We start from the raw sequence: 21,394 nt of genomic DNA on the forward strand, positions 1-21,394 counted from the left end.
TTTCCATTTAGAAGAAGTGTTATCTGTATTTCCGAAGATTCGTTGACAGTCAACTGTTGTGAATCCTTGATTTGAAATGTTTTCTGACGAATAATTCGATGATTCCAGGAAAGCAGCTCCGAATATGTTTTGTTTCCCAAAACACGATTTGCCTCAATAAATCGAACTAAACCGAATCGAAGCATTTTAAGTTGAAAAGTATAAAACCGTTATTAAAATAATGAACATGTTCTGACCGCAGCCATCCTAATGCACAGATTCGAAACCAGGCGCGCGAATAATAAAATGACGACATCGTTCCCAACACGAAGAACGGAGAGCTTCGATTGATCCGCGCAGGAAACAGCGCATCGACGGCGATTAACATGGGAAAACCACATCGTTTTGACATTTCAGATATAAATGCAGCAAGTAACGCCCGGAACGGAAGTAGTCATCTGATAACCGCCAGCGGAAGTGCAACCCTTTGCCGCCGTTGGTAATAAAACAGTGATTTTTTTTTAAATTTGTTCTAAATTTGCCCTAACCGTGCAGTGAAATATGAAGCCGTTAAAAGTGTGCAGTTTATCTTTCGAGTAAACCAGTGCTCCGGAAGATTTCTCACAGAAAAACTTGGCTGGTACTGTACATAAAGTGGATTCCGGTTTCGGAAAAATGACAATAGCGGTCAACATGATAAACCGAACGATGGCAACCATTTCGATACTGTTAATTTGTAAGTCAGAAAGTGTTTGTGTTAACGTGTTTCATGCGTGCGAAGTTTCAAACAATAGTTTCACACTGTCGATTTTCAATATGCGGGTCTCAGAGTTCAGGAAAAGACAGTCTATATTCGTGTATCAATATTTTCAAATTGAGTCATTGCTAAGCTCAAAAGCGTGTTCATATTTGAGGGAAGGTCGTTGGAAACAATTTAATATTCAGAAAACTAGTAGATGTTAAATTCGGATATTTTGAATAATTTGGAGCATAAACATAGATTTCTGTAATATCCATTATTTTAGCAAGTGTTGGCTAACTTTGTAAAAGTATAAGGAGGAAGGGGGAGCGGTTTATTTTTGTTAAAAAAATTTCGTTCCCGAAAAACTTTTTTGGTGCTACCGAAAGCGTTAGTCCATTCACTCAATTTCTATACTGCAAAATATAGAAAATTGTAACTGTGAATCTTCAAGAGAAACCTCGAAAAAATGCGGATTACACAATAACTAAAAATCTCCTTGACAGGCACGTAGCCAGAGGGGGGGGGGGCTAGGCAAAAATAAATTTAAGAAGCAACATGTTTTTCGGTAACTAGTATAAAAATTGTATCTTGTTTGGTTTCAACAAATTAATGGAAGAATGGTGAGGAAGATTGCTTTTTCGAACCACCGAAGACATCGGTCACGATATCTACTCAGTATGCAGAGTCTGATAACACACTTCCTTTCATATTGTTTGACTCGTCGGAAGAACAAAAGAAACTGTTACTTTAATTCTTGCTGGGGTGATCCGTCGGATGATTGAATCGCAAAAGCAAGAAGTGGTGCTCCAGCTAAACGTGGAGGCTATTGACTTCCGGAATTTTTGCATAACCGAATTTCATGATGGGAAATATTTGCTGAAGGTGAAAATAGAGGTTATGCTTACGAACTTCGCCTTTAACGAGTTCTACCTTGTCAGGCATTCAGTACTTATGTTATTCAACAAATTATCCCAAGTTAAACCAGTCATTTTGCAACTTGTAACACGTGGTTGATTCTCATATAAATGGATGATGAGAAAATCAATGTTCGGCTACAAGATCTGATAACACTTACTTGAACCGCGGGCGAACGACCAGGAGGTTAAAGCCCCAATAAACAAACTTAACTTATTTGAACCGTGGCCATTAAAAGATTCCTCTCACATTTGGAAAAAATGGAATTTATTATAAAGGACACATCTAGGAATTAGACGGGCAGGGTCAGCTAGGATTTCGTCCTAGCTGACCCTGCACGTACAAAACGCAATGCGATAGTATCATTATACACGTTACATCTTTGCACATCCATAGTCTCCAATACGATTACCTGAAAAACAAACAATTGCCAAATTTGTGGCTGCTGTTCATATAATATTGACGGCAAAAACTGCGTCTAGTATCTCAAAATTAACAGTCAGCATCATCATTGAGGAAGTCGACACTGGTAGCCCGTAAGGGGACAAAACAAAAATGAAATAAGATATTCGCGAACATGGACATGGCAGTTACCACGATAATAATACGGAAGTGTACAAAATAGATATGAACGGCCACCAAGACGCGGTTGGTTATGAAAAATATTTCTCAGTCAGTAAACAGGTCAATCGCACGAGATCTGTTGGACAACCATTAGCGTTTTATCATTTTCATTGTTTTCATCGTGGAAATATATTAAAGACTCAAGGCTTCATTTAGCTAATGCATTGAACCGACTCAAATAAACGAATTATATAATAAAAATTTAGAAGTTTCATAGAAAACTGAGTACAAAAACTGTCCCAAAATTAACATTTATCGATAGTGATGGCATCTAACAAAACTCATTTTATGCTAGATATTGGCCTGAATAAAGAAAGTTAGTTAAATCATACGCAAATTGGATTTCTGTAGTAGATTAGCATAGATAGCACTGTACGCTCAATATAAACGTCAGGCATCTCACTCAAGCGTGCTAAACAAAAACATTTCAATTAGCTGATGACATAGTTGTAGCCGAGACGACAGTTTTTTTTTTATTTTCGCATCATTTTATTGCAATAGTATTTCTATTGACACTCAATTTCATTTTATGTGGGGAATGCGGGCCGTATTAGTCTGGAAAATCGAACAATAAGCAAGAAAAACGTGAAAAAGTAAACAAGCCAAAAAGTGGTAAACCAGCGGTTTTCCTGAGGTGTTCATCAACCCGCGTATCGTATATTACTAATTTTGTTGATATACAGAAACGTACACAGTAGCGGTAGGACTAACTGACGTGATTTTATACTTACTTTCCTTCGGATGTCAATTGATCAATTGATGCTAAACCACATATTAGTCAATCAACCATAATAAACTAAATGTTGCAACCACCAGCAGCATTTTAGTCGCTTTCGATGGTTTCTAATTAATGCCTATGTAAGTTTGAAAACGACGAGTCGATAGATTGATCAGAAATCAGTAGGTTATCACGGAGAGCGACTAAAATGTTGTAACTAGTTGAGTCTATAAGTCAATAAGGTGGAATTATTGTTTCGATTTCATGTTTTCATTATATTACAGTCTTTCGTTTTATTTTTGGTCTTTATGGAATAAGATTATAAGACATCACGGAGAAAAAAAGCAAAAAGGAATCAATAAATTGAAATCGAGGGGAAGTAAGTGCGATGTATTCCCTTCTATGTGTTGAAATTAAGAGATGCTGAAATTATTGAGCTTGTTCACATTTATAGTTTCTAGTTATGTTGTCAGCAATGAAGCATATAGTGAAATTTTACGTAAATTATATGATAGTAGTAACAGTGTTAAGTGGTTTTCATTCGATTTGTGGACAATTTTCTTGAATAGATTAAATTTCGGGCAGTTACCTTTAGTTGATTAAATCATTGAAATACATGTCATTCCACGTCAGTTTTACAACCAAAATTTCAATTCCTTCCAAAATGTTTTCTTACATTCTTTAGCTAAAAATAATTCACACGTAATTTTTGGTTTGGCTAAATATTATATTTTTTTCAAGTTATTAGCTTTTGAACTTTTGAAGTCTATAAAATTGAACATTTTTCAATCACTGATAACTCGGAAACGACTCAATATATGGAAAAAAAAATTAAATAAAAAAGTTGCGTTTTCAAATAAGCTTTCAAAAAAAATCACAATTTTTTTTGTTATATAACTTATGAAATTTGCTATTACTTTAAACAAATTGAATTTTTTAAGGTTGGACCACATTTTTTATTTATTATTTTCTTTAAGTATTAAAAATCATGTTAAAAAGATTGTGTAAAAATTTGGCAGTGGAATTCTTTGCGAGATATTACAATTATAAACATAAAACAAGGCAATTTTACACTAAACGCCCAGTGAAAGGCCTGTTATAGCTGAAATATCTCGTAAATCACATTGAGTTCCATTCTGAAATTTTCACATAATCTTCTTAATATAGTTATGTAATCAAAATAAATTTGATTTCGGGGGACTTTAAAAAAATATTTGCTTTCAACATTAGAATACCGCCAAAAAAGTCTTAAATTTGCAGAATGCGAGTCATTCCACGATTTACAACTATAATTGTAGTTCCCTCCAATTTTTTTGCATTCTTTAGCTGAAAATTGTAGACACGATTTTTTTTTTTGCTTTGGCTGAATTTGATTTTTTTTTTCAAGTTATGAGTTTTTGAACTTTATAAAATACTAGCTAATACCCATCGCGCGTTGATGCGACTTTCAACGAAATAGGAGGAAAACACAATTTGTTCCGAAGCGCCATCTTGTAGGCAGATAATCCCCACCAATAGCACACAAACACGCTCCATAACAAATTCCTACTATGCATAAATTTTTACGGCAATTGGTTAAGCCGTTTGGGAGTCCATAAATCATATACATACAAATATCGATAATATAGTGATTTTTTAAAGTTTTATAAATTTAATAGAATTGGACATTTTTCATTCCCTGATAACTGATAAACTATTAGATTTCTGGAAAAAAGCATTAAATAATAAAAGCTGCGTTTTCGGGTGATCTCGGCGGATTTTTTTGTAATATTTGTTTTTGTTAAATAATTTATGTATTATGCAAATATTAGAAACAAATATTTTTTTTCAGGGTAGAGCCAAAAACATCTTTTTAGATTTTTCAAATAATTTATAATTATATCGAGAAAATTGTGTATAAATTTCAGGAAGAAATTCGAAGTATTTTACGAGATATTTCAATTACAATAGGCCTATCACAAGACGTTTGGTGTAAAATTGCCTTGTTTTAAGTTTATAATTGTAATATCTCGCAAAGTATTCTGATATCCACTCCCAAATTTTTGCATAATCATTTTAACATGATTCTTATAATAAGTAAAAAAATTGGTTCAACTTCAAAAAATTCAATTTGTTTCAAACAATTGCAAATTTCATAAGTTATATAACAAAAAGAAATTGCAATTTTTTTCAATAAGCTCATTGAGTACACAACTTTTTTATTTTATATTTTTTTCCATATATCGAATCGTTTCCGAGTTATAAGTGATTGAAAAATGATCAATGTTATAAACTTTAAAAGTTCAAAAACTAATAACTTGAAAAAAATCATATTCAGCCAAAATAAAAAATACGTGTCAATTATTTTTAGCTAATGAATGCAAGAAAAAAAAATTGAAGGAATTCAAATTTTGGTTGTAAATCAGACGTGGAATGACCCATATATTTTGATCCTATTGATCACCAAAGATCCTCTTTCCTAACTGGGGTATGCCAAAAAATTATGTTAGCATGATGCATTTAGAACTGGTAATAGTTACAGGACGCCAGATCAAGAAAATAGAAGTTGAACCATCTACAATTCGTTTGCTAAATCAGACGATTTTGTGCAAATTTCGACATTCTCTTCGATCGAACATTTTATGGATATTTTTCTACTCATTTCGATTTAGCGTCTTCTACACCTTTTAAACGTGTAGCTTAGAACACCTTGCGTTTTCCAGCACCGTCAAGGTTTGTCATATTCGGTTAGCGCATAAATACTGAGAACTCTAGAATATCCATTGTTGCAACGAGAGTAAATTGTAACTTGTACAAAAAAAAATAAATAATAAAAATCAAATTAAACATCAATAATTCGTTGATGTACTATAGCCTTTCTTGTGACAAAGAACATAGATTGTCTTAGATTTGGCTTTGTTTTAATTAAGAACTTTTCAAAATTTCGTTTAGTTTCTAGTGACAATATGAAGTAATTAGAACTAAAAGCTTTATGCAGGGGCGGGTAAATTTTTCTAAAGAAATTTTCTAACCCAAAAAGAGGCGAATAACCATAAGGTTAAAACATCTATAATCGAAATAAAAAAAGTTTTATGCAATAATTTAAGCCCCTCCCGAAATAAACTCCTGGCTACGGGCCTGCTCCTTGAGCAATCGTTTTGAAATTTCGCACAGTTATTCTTCACATCATTGCCTAAGTAAATACAAAATTATTACTATTACCATTTTTACAACTATATGTTAACCAATTTTTATTAGTGAAAATCTGGTTTTTGTTTTGAAAGTGCCACGAAATATTAAAAATGCGAGAAAAAAATAAAAGCTCTCATCAACATTTGGGGAATGATGTGCCGAAGACCTCTTGTTCCAGTATATTTGTTTGAAAACGATTGGTTCAGTATATTTAGAGTTATGATGTATACCGCAAAACAAATTTTCGACGAGGCGCTTCCGGAGATTCACTATCACTCGCCTAATTTTCAACATTTTGCAATGAAAAATAGAGAAAATACTGCTCAATTGTGACATTATTAAATGGAAGTTGAATGAATACCCAATTAACCTAAGACCCCTCCTAATAATTGAAATCTTTACTACTACTACTGAAAGCATAACAGTGACATTGACATTTTTGTCAAAATAAGTTATCCTGTTGATTATATTGTGAATTACCATCAGATGATACAATACTAGTTCTGTACAGCAAATATCTATTATGAAACAGACCAAAACAAGGATGTCCCATAAATAGCAATTAGCAATCTAGGCTTATGATTTGTTTAATTCGAGACCGGTTGGCCCTCGTATACTAGGGTAGGGTATACTAGGGGGTTCACTGTAGAATTTAAAAAAAAAATCGAAATTGTTTTTATTAGTCTAAAATGTGCGTAAAGGTCTTGAAAATGATATACCAAAAAATCGCAGGCGGCGATAATTGCTAAATTTTCAAATTTTCAGTTCTGCCGCAGCGCCTCTAAGATGCTAAATGTTCAAATTTTCAGTTCTGCCGCAGCGCCTCATATGTATACCTAAGCTGACCAACTCTGACGAAAAAATCCGTACACCGTGCGGACTGTTTGCCTGAGCATGGTGAACGATTTCGCTTCGTTGCGGTATGGTGTACGGATTTTTTCGTCAGAGTTGGTCAGCTTATGTATACCGAAGCTTACCAACTCTGCCCAAAAAATTCGTATGAAATCTTCTACCTGACAGTGGTGAACGATTACGCTTCGTTGCTGGAAGGCTGTCCGGATTTTTTCGTCAGAGTTGGTCAGCGCATTGAAAACTTTAGCCGCATTTTCCTCGGAACCAAATTTTTTGAGCTGGCCGGAAACGTAACTCTAACAAATGATATTTTATCGTTTTGAAATTTGTACAGTAAATTCAAAATTAATTTCTTCTGTGACGTACGTAGGATTTTATATTTTCATTGGCTAATTCTTTTTAATCAATGATTTTGTGTCGATTTTTGTGACATTTACAGTGCTTCTTTTACCAAAAAGAGCGCGATTTCGCGAAAAATAAAAACATAAAAAAATCCTGCGTGTGTCGCTTGCTATTGTTATAACGAATCTAAAAAATTTTAGTTTTAAACTCTGGGTTAAAAATTACGAGGGATAGGTCTCCGGTCGTGAACCATTTCCAAAAAGACGCGTCTACGTGAAAAAGCTGCACTGACGCCATCTTGTGACAGAGTTACTCAAAATATTTTTAATGAACAAATCCCAAAACCGCATAGTACTTCTAACGAAAGAACATAACATAGCATACCGTTGGAAAGGTCATTTCTTCTTCTTCTTTTCATAACACTCAACCATAATTGAAAATTGGTTAAAAAATGACCGCATAGAATGTTGTTTTGGTGCAGAATCTTCCAAAAAAACGTTTTTTGCTATAAATCAAGATTTTAAGGATATATAAAAGTGTTCAAACATTGTTTTGTGTTGTATTTGACCAGACCAGACTCTTAGAAAAAATTAAAATTATATTTGACGTAAACAGCGCAGCGACGTATTTTTCTGTCCGACAAAAGGATTTTACATGCTATGATATTTAAAATTTAATATTGTGACTCTTTTGATGTAAAACTCAGACTGAATGACCTAGAAAAATTATTTCAAAATTTTACGATAATCGGATAAAAAATGAGTTTTTAACATGTCGTTGAAGCAAGTGATGCCGAGGATTGCAGTTCAATTCGATTCATGAGAATTGTTCGTACCTTCGAACTTCAAATGGCAATATCTCAAGAACTACATGGCTGATTGGAGTAGTATTTAGCTCTTTCGAAAGAAGAATGAATGAGGTATGGGCTTTTCGTGTAGAAATCATTTACGTTTGATATGATGTTCCGCGCAAACACAACAACCATTTTTGAAATGCTTAACGAGCATATCATCAAATAACGAAGTGAAAGATATTAATATATAGCAAAGCAGATTAAGAAAAAGTAGAATCTTGAAGATGATGATGAAGGAAAAAAGTAAGAAAAGCTGTTGTAAGAAAGTGCTCAAAAATTCAACGGAAGGGATCGCTCTTACGAAACATTTCTTCCAAGAATAAGTACTGCCTTATGACTGAACTACAATTTGGAAAACTGCGGAAAGGAGTTATTTGAATATTATATATCCGAAGTATTAGATTTGAATTCAAGACAAGAAAATATTTACATATTTCTTTAGATTACTCAAAAATTCTCAAGTGAACTAGCACCTATTTCACGAGAATTATGTATTATTTTCCTTTTTTTATATGTCTGCAGAAAAAAACTCCACCTTTCCCCACTTTTTTCTCTTCTTAGTTATAAAGTTAAAGGTCTCTACTTGTCACAAACAAAGCTTCAGCTGCCGCCATCTATCGCTTCGTGGGGTATTAAAATTTTGTGGAACCTATTTTTTTCAATATTTATGATGGAATCACCCTTCAAATGTCATGATAACATTTATCACTCTTTGAAACTATTTTTATTATTGTATATTTTCGAAGATTTAGAATCAAAAAATTTTCTTCCAGAGATTTTTTAGCCAAAAAAATGTTAAAATACAGTTTTCGCGTATTTTTTTAATGTTATCTACATACCATCTACATAGGTTATACAATATAAGTGTCTTTGATACATATGCTAAAACTATCAAAACAAACAACTTTTCCAAAGAAATTTTTTTGAGAGAACGTCACTTTCAAAAGATCGGTGTTGTCAAACATCGATCCTAAAAGATCGAATGAAAAAAAAATAATATCATAATAAACACGAATACTTTTCTAAGATAAACGAAAATGAATTCGTGCGACCAACGAAATCTTTCGTAATAAACACAAACATGTATTATAACAAATAAAATATTTTATTTCATTCACGAAAAATAATTTCGTTATCAACGATAACATTCGTGCAATGTACACCAAATATGTAAAATTTACGAACACTTTCGTTCATCTAGCGGCCATTTTTCCCGTTAATGAAATGTACAAAACCTACTATTTACAATGTATGAAAATGCTTCGTTGCAGAAAACGACGAATGAACTCGCACATTGCACGATCAATTTCATTATATTTACGAATTTATATTTTCAGTGTTCCTATAAATACACGCCCTGATTTTGCAATTTAAAAAATAAATAACTGACATTTTCAACCGATTTGGATCATAGATAGATCGTTAGATACGGATTTAAATGTTCTCTCTAAACTTCTAATAAAGCAAAGATGCTTCCTAAAAAAAATGTTGAGCAATTTTAATATTTTTAATGAACAAATCCCAAAACCGCATAGTACTTTTAACGAAATAACATAACATAGCATACCGTTGGAAAGGTCATTTCTTCTTCTTTTCATAACACTCAACCATAATTGAAAATTGGTTAAAAAATGACCGCGTAGAATTTTGTTTTGGTGCAAAGTCTTCCAAAAAATCGTTTTTTGCTATGAATCAAGATTTAAAGGATATATTAAATTGGTTTTGTGTTGTATTTGACCAGACCAGATTCATAGAAAAAATGAAAATTATATTTGACGTAAACAACGCAGCGACGTATTTTTCTGTCCGACAAAAGGATTTTACATGTTATGATATGTAAAATTGAATATTGTGACTCTTTTGATGTAAAGCTCAGACTAGAAAAATCATTTCAAAATTTTACGATAATCGGATAAAAAATGAGTTTTTTACATGTCGTTGAAGCAAGTGATGCCGAGGATTGCAGTTCAATTCGAATCATAAGAATTGTTCGTACCTTCGAACTTCAAATGGCGATATTTCAAGAACTACATGGCTAATTGGAGTATTTAGCTCTTTCGAAAGAAGAATGAATGGGCTTTTCGTGTAGAAATCATTTACGTTTGATATGATGAATATCATATCAGTAATTTATCTTTATACTTATCATTAATCTAACACAAAATTTATCGTAGTTTCAAGGTATACCGCCATTATCTTGCGCATTTCTGCGCCGCTGTTTTTATATCTATGTCTCTGAAAATACCTATATGGAGACGCCCTGTAGCTCATAAATCTTTTTACAAATTGGTTACTAAAACATCACATTACTGAAAAAATAGTGATTCTTATTAGTTTTGTCAACCATGTCTGCTATCGACCAAATTAAATATAATCCAATAAATTGGGTATGCGAGACTATACTGACAATAAGTTCAAATCAGCACACAGAAACTGGCGGGAACGCACTGTAACAATGTGAAAAACAATCATTTAGGGATATCATTGATAAAAGTGTTCGCGTATGTAAGAATGTTTTAGGGCCACACAATAAAAAATTCAAATAACTCGAAGCGTGAGGACTTTTCTACAAATAGTACCTCTATATTATTTTACACAGAACAAAAACACAGTAGTTTTTAAGATGATATTTATTACAAACGATTTATATACTGTACAATTGAAAATGATATGTTCAATTAATCTTTAAGCTTCGTGAAAACGATTCCGTTATATAATCCAAACTGTTACCACTCAACTGTGGCTTCTTTTCCGCCTGGTTCCCGAATTCCTTCAGTCGCCGTCGTTCCTCGCGGTAGAACTCCTTCTTCTCGGATGGTTTCATGAGTGTGGCTTTACGCATCACCTTGGCATTCCTGCAGTACTCCTGGGGATTGTATGCTGCCACCTTGCAATCATCCCAACATTCATCGTCATCAAGGAGCGTTTTACCGGGAACCTTGGAAGGGGCGCCACTGTGATAAATTAACTCCGGAACAGAATCCCTCGGCAGCTTCTTCTGAGCTGATTTGCCCTGATCGTGGTAGATCAGTCGAGGATTCTGTTCGCGGTACTTCGTTGTTTGGTTCGATGGCACGGTAGATACGCAGTACTTGTAGAGTTCGAACGATGCCCGATCCGGACAGGCTTTGGTGTGGAGCTTAAGCTCAGGAGATGGAATACGATGCGCAGTATTAAATGGACATTTTTCTAACTGAACTGTTGGGTGATTTTTCCGACACTTGAAGAGATGCTTCGGCAAGGCGTGTGGCCTAATTCGATGCGCACGATTGTATGGACACTCCACGAGCTCAACGATTTCCGGCATTATTACTGTTCACTTTTCTGGATGATCTAACTCACTGTTTTTCACTTGATCTTGTTAACTGATAGGAATATCGCTTCCTCATATATAGGTGTAATAGGTAGATTGTGTACTAAACCAGTTGTTTACCGAATTCATTGCATACCTCTGCGAGCAGGTATTTTCTTGCATATTTTCGGAACAGGTAAGGTAGTTCCTATACCTTTTACCTATGTTGGGATGATGTGTTTTCAATGCTATGTTTTAATTCTTTTAACCTTTCCATATTGTAACCCTATGCTGCCCAGCCCCACCTTTTGGCGGGTTACGGGAAAATCACTATATAATATTCAAAACACGATTGTATGTTGTCACCACTAAGAAAACCTCTTCACAACATTCCCATTAACCATACAAATACTTTGTTTGCATTTTTAAATGACTATGTTGAATACATTCAACGTTGAAAGTTGAAAATTTGAGGAAAACGAGAAAAAACTATTTCATGTATGGCAGTGTTAAACAATATTTATGGTTTTTGAAATTTTTGAAGAAAATAACAAAATATTTTAAAGTTGCTAGCTATATACTCCTATATAGCTTTAGCTCCTCTGTAGCTGTGAAATTATGTTGTGAACGATGCTGAAATGAAAGTTATTAGCAATAAAATCCCGACTCATAAAACGGCCATGTTGGACATTTTCGAGGGTTAAATGAAAAATCCGTAGTATTTGTGATCTGACAACATATTTTTAGGCCCCACAACCTCGTTACTATGTTGCTACGAATTGCAGTGAAGTATCAAAAAATGAGCATACTAAATAAAAAGTACACAAAAATCGAATTGACATCGAATAGTATTAGAGTAGGATAACAGCTAATTGTTGTTTAAATATTGTATTGCTGGAAATACGATTAGGGGATGTTTAGGTTCGAATTATCACGAAACAGTATTAGACTTTACTATATTATCATTCTAGTTTCCCAGCTGGTGCTAATAGGGGAGACCGGTTTGGTGATTTGGTAGTGTTTTCAGTTTTCATTTTTTACCGCTTTGATTTAGGCAGATCTTGCAAAATAGAACAAGTTGCATGACAGGGCAGACTGTTGACAACATCTCCGATATTTATGAAGATGTTTGATGCTTTGTCTTTATTTTTTGAGACAAAAATATGTACCGTAAAACGGGGTAACATAGATCAATTTCTCTACAATTTTTCGAATAACTTTCTTCAAATCAGGTAGACACAACGGTTTGCATTTTTAAAACAAGAACTGGTACCCGTAGATTGAAAACGTCCAAATTGTTTGGTAATTTATTGCGTTTTACTATAAAAATAAAATAAATTTGTTGTAAATTTTCATTCGTTGCTTTCGGAGAAACTTTGATCAGCAAAATATGCGCATCAAAATAAGAAATAACGCTCCAAATGTTATGTAAATTGCATATCTGCAGGCAATTTTATGCCCCGATATTGTGTCGTCTTGTAAGAAAACAAGATTGCCTGGAAGGATACGGCCGACTTTTATCGAACTTTTTCGAGAAAATAGTCGAAATTAAATAGTTAGCAGTAAAAATCTCGGTTTTTTTAGATAAATTATTAGACAAAAATATTTTCGGTTTCTAAAAAAGTGATTAGTTCAGTTGAAGTTGATTGATTTCATTAATATACAAGGAATTGTTTGAACAGATTGAAACGATGCGTGAAAGTTGTATCATTTTCAATTTGAATTTATGTTCATAAAAGGTACATTAAATGACAAAATAATCGTTGCCGTAGATGCTGAACATGTTTAGAATATGGTTTGTATTTTGTTTTGATGATTTTGTTAGAGGGAATCATCTTATCGCACGTTGATGAAAAAAGTCTCATTTGATCACACTTACCCCGGTGATCAAAGATACCCCGTTTTACGGTAACGCGGAAAAGCCGCCAACTTACCCCCGTCCCGGGGTAAGGTGGCGGTATGTATGGGGTAAGACGGCGGATTGCCAGAAAATCAGCAATAAAATGAAAATGGGTCAATCCGCACGAAGTGATCAAAAAATGATGAACCAAGTTTGGAGCAATTATTCATCTAGGGCCATTATAAATCTAAATTTTTGTGTCAATTGAATCACCCCTCGGTCTATTGGAGCACCCCTCTTGTTGATAAACTGCTAAAACCCTTGATTTTCTTTTGATTTATTTTGATTTGGTTTTATTTACTCTAAGCTCAAACCACAAGATGTTTTTAGAAGGAAATTGTTCAAGGAACCTAGAAAAATATTAGTTTTTAGCTATTTGCTATTTTTCCAAGGAAAAATTAAAAGTTCAATATATTATAATGACGTGAGTCTTAAAAGGTGGATGCTTATAATATATTTGTAAAAAAAGATAATGAAATAAAAATCACGCAATTCACCAGTGCGGAGTCAGATTCTTTCCCTTGCTGGCGGGGCGTATTCATCATCCCCTGATAATACCTGAGGTTTGTTTGGTCCGCCCCTTCGAATACCTTTGTCGACTAAAATATACCATCATTCCATCATTGAATGTGAAATGATCCCGAGAATGATTGGCTGAAATATTTTATAAAAGAGCTACCGAAGTTTTCAACGGGAACAATCATAGTCGGACAGATCATCCCTCATATAGTGTGAATCAAGGCCGAAGAAAAAATTGGAATCGAGACGGTTTAATAAGTTGACCCAGGGACACTCAAAAAATCCCATTCTACAAAAAATTAAATAACTTTGACAATTTGCATCCGATTTATACTAATAATAGCTTATTTTCATTGGTTATTAGCGGGCTTTAATTTCCCATAAAAATAGAATTTTTAGGATTGAATAATCTTGCTTAATCAAAATTCAAGTTATGGTAGTTGAAAATAAATTTTGGTGGGCTATGGTTTCTACAGGATTGTGTGCTTTTAAAATATCATCATATAATATTCCGGTTCGGATAACACATCGCATTGGCAATAGAGCAATGGCTAGAGGTAGATGGCCAAGTTCCCGCGGCTAGTGCCACAGCACAAAGTATACTAATTTTGCTTGTTCAGTTCGATAATCTAGAAACTGATAGCGGGGATTTTAATATGCAGAGAAAATACGTATTGTTTGGTCTGAGTAGATAACGACTTTTTCTTTTTATCAACCAATTAGTGATCTCTGATTAAATGGGGCTTTCAAAGAGTTAGGGACAGGCACAAGTGTATTTTTTTACTGCAATGGGACGAGTTGGTGCTGGACCTGTGGCCTTCGTCTGACATGATCCATTCTCGTTGGTACGGATGTGTTAATGACTGGTTGGATGGGTGGTCCTACTTACAAGTGAATTGATCACTTCGCTTGGGTAGAGATATATGTGACTCCTGCTAGCTATCGAGCTTGGGAATGTTAGCTGGTTCCAGGAAGGAGTGCAGGACTGGCACCTGCGAGAATGTTGATTGTTTCCCTCGACCAATTACTTTGGTTCTTTGAAATAACAAATCTCTTCCTCAGATCGGTGTGATATGTTCGAGTTGACTGCTCAGTAGATGAAATGCGCATTCGGTTCGGGCAGAATGAGTCGTTTGGATGATTGGTGGTCTCCGAGAGCAGATTCAAATAAGTCTCAAGTATCTAATAAAGGGAGCTTGTTTCTGTGGAACTTAAAAATATTGACACTACTTCAAACCTAGGAGACGAAAGAGAAGAATAGGAACAAGACAAAGTCGCTTTCAATTCTAAATTCGTTTAGAATAGAAACAGACGACTCAAACGCGCTGACAGGAGAACATTTTTTTAGAAGTAGACAGACAAATTAGGGGACATCACACTTTTTAAGACACATATGCACAAAATTTTGTCTTCCTCCTGATTGGTCGGCGTTTAATTGGCAAACAGTCGCTACTTCGTTCGATTTTGCAAAGTTTGTATCACGGGACAAACCGATATCCACCAAGGCATAGGCTGCAGTCTCTAAAAAAACTGGGCTGGCTAAATATAAAATAGCAAATTCCTCAACTTTTCAGGAAAGAATTTTTAATCAAAATGCAATTTTAGAAATTTTAAATGCAAAGAAGGCTTCTGTCACAATTGAAAATGGGAAATGCTGTTACTTTTCAGGAAAGAGTATTAAATTAAGTAAAAGACAATCGATAGGCCGTTAAAAATTGACAATTTCTGTTATTTCAATTGCGAAAGAGAGTCTTCGTATCAAAATGATTTTTTTTACTTTTCATGAAAGTACTTTTAATGATAATATAACCATTTACATGAGAAAATCTAAAAAAATGACAATTTTGATAGTGTTGTCCCAGAATCTAACAATATTTCTTACTAAACTGTACATGACAGAACACCATTCGAAAGGTTTAGTTGTTTTTCTTTCAAAAAAATTACAAAACCGAAAATCGACCTTTCTCTTGACCGATCGCCCCTTATTGCTTAAATGGTTATGTATTCGATGTGGTTCACGAATCTACATGCTGTTGAATCATTCAGATTCATTGCATAATACTAAATCTGAATATGAAATACCTTCCTCTGGACAAATTGGCAGTTTTCAACGTATTTCGCTACGTCAGTTAAAACTAAGAGCTTGTGGGGCAGACTTTAGGTATCATGTATGACCGATTTCATCCTGTAGCGGTTCGTTCTGCTCCCAAGCTCAGTGCGTTACAAGAATTCGGTCAAAAGTTTTTCCAACTCCAAAGACAGACTTTTTTGCAACTAGAATGTCACTAAAACAAACTAAAACACGACATCAGTCTCGACAGTTCATGCATTTTGAAATCACATGGCATTATAATAAATAATTTGATTTCCGACTTTTTTAAATAAAGCTCTTGGAACCATTTTTTTTAATTTGTTTGTAGCGGTTTTCGTTTGTTTTGACACTAGATGCTGATGTTTCATGCTATTTTTAGACATATTTCGACAAAAAAAATCAAATTTCAACGTTTCATGTATTTTGGATTTTTTCGAATATTTTGAAATCAATATTCAAACGCCGCACCCCCTTAATGATGTCCAATTGAGCCAAAAATAGTAATAGATTCCTTTTTCGATGTAATAACCCAAGTAGCACGCTTTGTTACTGTATAGCATTTGTAACTCTCTTGGTAACAACTATGTTATGGAAAAAGCGCACTTTGTTTATATGTTGTACAACATGTTCCTAATTGCAACAAAATAATGAAAACAATAACTGTGCCATTTGACGAGCACTCGGTAGTTGGACAGTTCTGTTTTAGGGTGGAATGGCAAACAAAGAGACATTAGCATTTTGTTAAACTGTTTGTGCAAGTTAGCAAAGTTTCTGATTAGTTTCACAACTGTTATTGTTGTTTGCATACTTAACACTATTGGCCAGTTCTATAGTTACATAGTTGCACAATCAAAAACCCGTGGAAATTATTTTCAAATATATCCAACAATAAAAAATATTGTGTAGCAGTTGTGCAACATTCAAAACTTTCAACAAGTTGCAATTGCTACTTTATGCGAAAATTAAAGATGACCATTTTCATCGATATCTTCTCTCTTGAACACCCAAAATTCTCCATACAAACTTTGCTTTTAACCTGCGAAGCCCCGTGCCACTTCTTTTTCGAAAACTTCTTCACCAGGGGTTTCCAGGGACCCCAAACTTTAATTATTGTTTCCGTTGTGCGCCCAAATTTTTTTTTAATTTTGTTTCGCAGTGTAACTTTGCTTATAACGTCAAGTCTCTAATTATTTTTTGAAGAGTTAATTCTCCATAATTACTTCTATAGGAGACTTATTCATCAAAATTACTGTATCAGAGAATGTGCCGTACTCTGTTGTAATTTTTTTTCGAAAATGCAAATGCAATACAACCATCATGTGCAACTAACTAAACATATTTATTAAATTTTCGTGACTTTAAACCCCGCTAATATACTAAATAATTTCAAAAAATCGTCAAATGCTCATAAAAAACCTATTTCGATGTACTAGAGACAATCGAAAAACTCAATTTTTCATCATTTTCCTTCTATTTTTCGAAAAACAAAATACGGACTAAATACACCTAAATTGCATTATTTTGTAGAACAGTGTTATTTTGACGAATGCATAAAATGTATAAAGGTTGTCTAACTACAACTTAAATAACTCATACCCAATTAGCCGTAACTATGCACTTTCTTCAGCAAAATTACGGCCCTATATTCGACTCAACTATTTGAAGAGTTTCCTATTCTTTCAAAATTTTGTAGATACCCAGTTTTGAAGAAAAACTAAAATTACACTTTTTACAAGTTTTAATGGCTCTGCCGATCTTATAATCCAAAATTCGCACCTCAATAGACATAAATTTGAAATTTTACCCAAAATCGGCCCATTTTTCAAAAAAATTAAATTCGCCACCAGTAGAGAGCCTTTTAGTAAATTCATTTCATTTAAGAAGAGAGTCCGATGACTTTTTAACATGATGTCGTTTTGGGACACCCTAGTCAACAGGTGTTGGATCGACGAAACTATTCAATGCAGTAGACATGGCGATGGGTACGCCCCCTCCACGTGATTTACGGCTGTTCACAAAACTGCGATCGTTTCTCTAAACAACATAAGTATCGCCAAAAAGCTGACGAGAATGAATCCTATCATCTAACTAAGTCTCGGTGAGAACAATTATGCCGTAATGAAAAGAAGAGATTTCTAGGCAAACTTCATCCGATTTTGTAATAAGGCCTCGGAGGTTTTGGTAATAGTTTACCATTAAAGTCTGCGTTGAGAGTCAATCCCTCAAATTCCTCCTTATCATTTAGCAGGACATATAGTGTTGCTAATGTTACCTGGCGGAGTAACGCTGGATTCTTGAAGACCAACTAGATTTGATGAAGCGACGAAGTTTTGATGTTCGAGATCGAAAAAATCGTAATAAAACAAAATAATTGTTTTGCTAAAACAAAATTTTAAATATTTCAAAAACCACTTCGATCATCAAATTTTGTCTTGGGGCCGTGTGAATTGAAATAGTAGAAGGCAACTGGAAACAGGAGCCCTCAAGTCAAGGTGTAATTCCGTGTCGAAAACTTAAAGGCTGGAGTGGCAAAAAGATGTCAGTTGCATACAGAGAATGTTATAGGTTATGCGAATCGCAGTTGTTCTGCAATATATGGTGGAGATTAAATGTACAGTTTTCTAATTAACAATTGTTAGAGTGGCATCTCGTTTTATGCAGGATGGTATAGCTTGTTACAACAACCATATTTCCACAGAAAAAACTTCTACATTAGACTGTTGCATTAACGTTCACAATAAGACAGACATGACGAATCCGCGTAAAATGCCTCTTGCGTGCATTTTTCCAAATACGGCTAACACGTGGATCGTATCGGTGTTCACAACTAGTATAACACGGAAAACTGATCATGGCATGAAAGCATTCTTGGTTATAAACTAAAATGCTACTGTTATTGATTTTCATTAGAATTCGTTTTAATAAACCATGCCATATAAAGTAGAGATTTTTCCGTAACCTTCCGGCAGTCGCGCTAGTGCACTGAGTGCACGCTGCTCTGAAAATATAGCGAAATCTTCTTAGGGCACCAGCGGCTGCTCGTTCAGTGGGCTAAAGTGCGACTTCCGGAGAGTTACACAAATTATTTTCCTACAATCGAGCTCTCTATCTAACCAAACTGATTTAAAATGCGCTAGAATTGTTCTTGGTGGGGAAAATCACAAAAAACTATCAAAACTTGTTTTACTCTTATCCTAGTTTTAAGCAGATTTTAACCTTTAAAAGAATGCATCGATAAAACTTTAAAGTTTTAAGAACTTGAAAAACACTGTTGAGAACCATCTTACATATACGCCACTTTAGGGTACTTAGCTAGGTAATCCCAAATAATTATGCTCTAACGTTATCAAAACATAAGTTCCTGTACCAATCACCGAAAACACAATACCAACGAACACGTTAGCTCCACAAAAAGTGATATTGTAACAGGAACTTTTTTCGGCCCAACGATGAATCACATCTATTAGTGCTTAATACCCGAGACATGGATTATACCGTTCTCTAGCACTGATTATAATATTCGGAAAAACCAGCACGCAGTAATCAAAGTACCTATTCTCGGTCGATAATAAATGTTTGATTGCAATCCTTTGATGTCGCCTTGCTCATTGATTCACGCTCTCGTTGACATAGGTCCACAATCGATTTCCCCTGCCAACGGCACAATTACCGCTTTATCCAGCTATCAGCCAACAACCCTTATCACAACCATCAGCATAAATCTTCCAATTATCAAACCATAAATCAGCCAAACACCCATTTTATTTGCAGATTGTGTACTCCTCTCAACGGCTCTCTCGTGTGATTCCTGCGGAAAAGAATGCACATCGGCCTGCGGCACACGTCACTTTCGCACTTGCTGTTTCAATTATCTACGAAAACGAAGCTCGTCGCCTCCACTGGCGACCGCACCGTCGCCACCACCACCACCGCCGTCACAACAGCTTTCCCCACATAAACTGAATCTGGAGATGTGGCTGGAGAAAAACCGTATCGATCAAGCCGACCGCCGAAGTCATCACCATCGACCGTTGGACGATCTGCAAGGACTCTTACTCCAGCGAATGCTTCTAACGGACACCTCTGACGGCGAGAACGATTACGAAACTACGAAAGATGACACGCTGGCAAGCCGCGATGTAGTGAAAGGCAAACGGAATCCCCTTGTCACTAGCAATCGCAGTAACCGAAACGGTGACTACCGGCATCCGCTGCTCGAAGGCGATCCTGAGGGCCGGGAATCCGATCAGCGAACAAGCGAAGAGTCTGAGCCATCTGCGGCAAGATTGCAACTACTGTACGACGCCTAAGTTCACTTTAATCAAAGAAAAACCATACGAAAAATAGTAAGACTCTGCAGCTTGCACCCTCCCGGATCGTCGCGATTCGCTCCATGGGCTGGATTGAGCCAAACGCGACGATCGGGGTTGTCCATTTCACTCAACTCATGTTCCATCAGTTAAGCGCTCATTGGTGTGCGATAAATTAAATTACCTAAGATCGTCGCAGGGAAACGGCCAGGTTTGTGGGAAAATAGCAACACAGTTCCACCGACGGGTTGCACTCACTCACGTTTTTTGAAAATTTACAATCTAGTTGTGTAACTGACCGCATTTGTTCTATATGAATATTATATACTGTAGAGAGCCATGCTGAGAAAATATATTCAGTATATTTAAACTTTATGGGTTGATGGTATAAGTTAGTCTACAATAATTAAGTTAATCAACTGATGACAGCCGGTAGATTTCAGGGACCTTAAATAAACGACTCTCTGTGTAATGTTGAGAGGTAAGTAGTTAAAATATCCATCCAATTCATTCCATTTTAGTTAATTTATTCTGATTTCTGGTAGGAGCATTCCGTAAAATGGATAGTTAGTTGGATATTAGTCCCAATACGCCTTTAATCTGATTAAAGGGTGTTTGGAAGGTTTTTGTCCTTGGGTATGATTTGCAAGCCATTGAAGGTATTCCTAAGCCATTTTCCCGTAGTGACAGGAAGTTAGGTCTGGCCTAAATAGCACGGAGCAACTAGCGTTTTTGCTAACATTTCTTAACATAAATATATTCATTGACAGTGCTCGTCGTCACAAAAAAATTTCGCTTTTCAGACCACATGTGCAAATCGCCCGCCAAAACAACTATTTTTTGGGAAACTTTAACAACTCTTTCTGCTTAAACTTATCGTGTACCATTATTTTCTGGTAACCGTGCAAGTCAGCTTCAGTGGAATGGTTAGGATATGGGATGCTGATCACTCTTCTTGCAGTTACTGCGAAATCCTGATTTCGGTTTGCTCCTGATCCTGGTTTTCACAGCAGTCGCCAGATATTCCCCGGACACTTTAATAACGTATACCACAGGTAATTTGACAACGTCCAGCAAGTTCACTA

The 21,394-nt window shown here is 35.2% G+C and overlaps 1 protein-coding gene across 1 annotated transcript; it reads left to right on the forward strand.

Annotated features, from left to right (window-relative positions):
- The first annotated feature begins 411 nt into the window (after positions 1-411).
- On the forward strand, positions 412-20,684 carry LOC131691766 (uncharacterized). The gene is made up of 2 exons (XM_058978396.1): positions 412-715; positions 19,771-20,684. The coding sequence occupies exons 1-2, from the start codon at positions 655-657 to the stop codon at positions 20,307-20,309; spliced, it is 600 nt and encodes a 199-aa protein (XP_058834379.1). The 5' UTR covers positions 412-654; the 3' UTR covers positions 20,310-20,684.
- The last annotated feature ends 710 nt before the right edge of the window (positions 20,685-21,394 follow it).

This window comes from Topomyia yanbarensis, chromosome 3 (assembly GCF_030247195.1).
Source record: "Topomyia yanbarensis strain Yona2022 chromosome 3, ASM3024719v1, whole genome shotgun sequence".
NCBI classification, from domain to species: domain Eukaryota; kingdom Metazoa; phylum Arthropoda; class Insecta; order Diptera; family Culicidae; genus Topomyia; species Topomyia yanbarensis.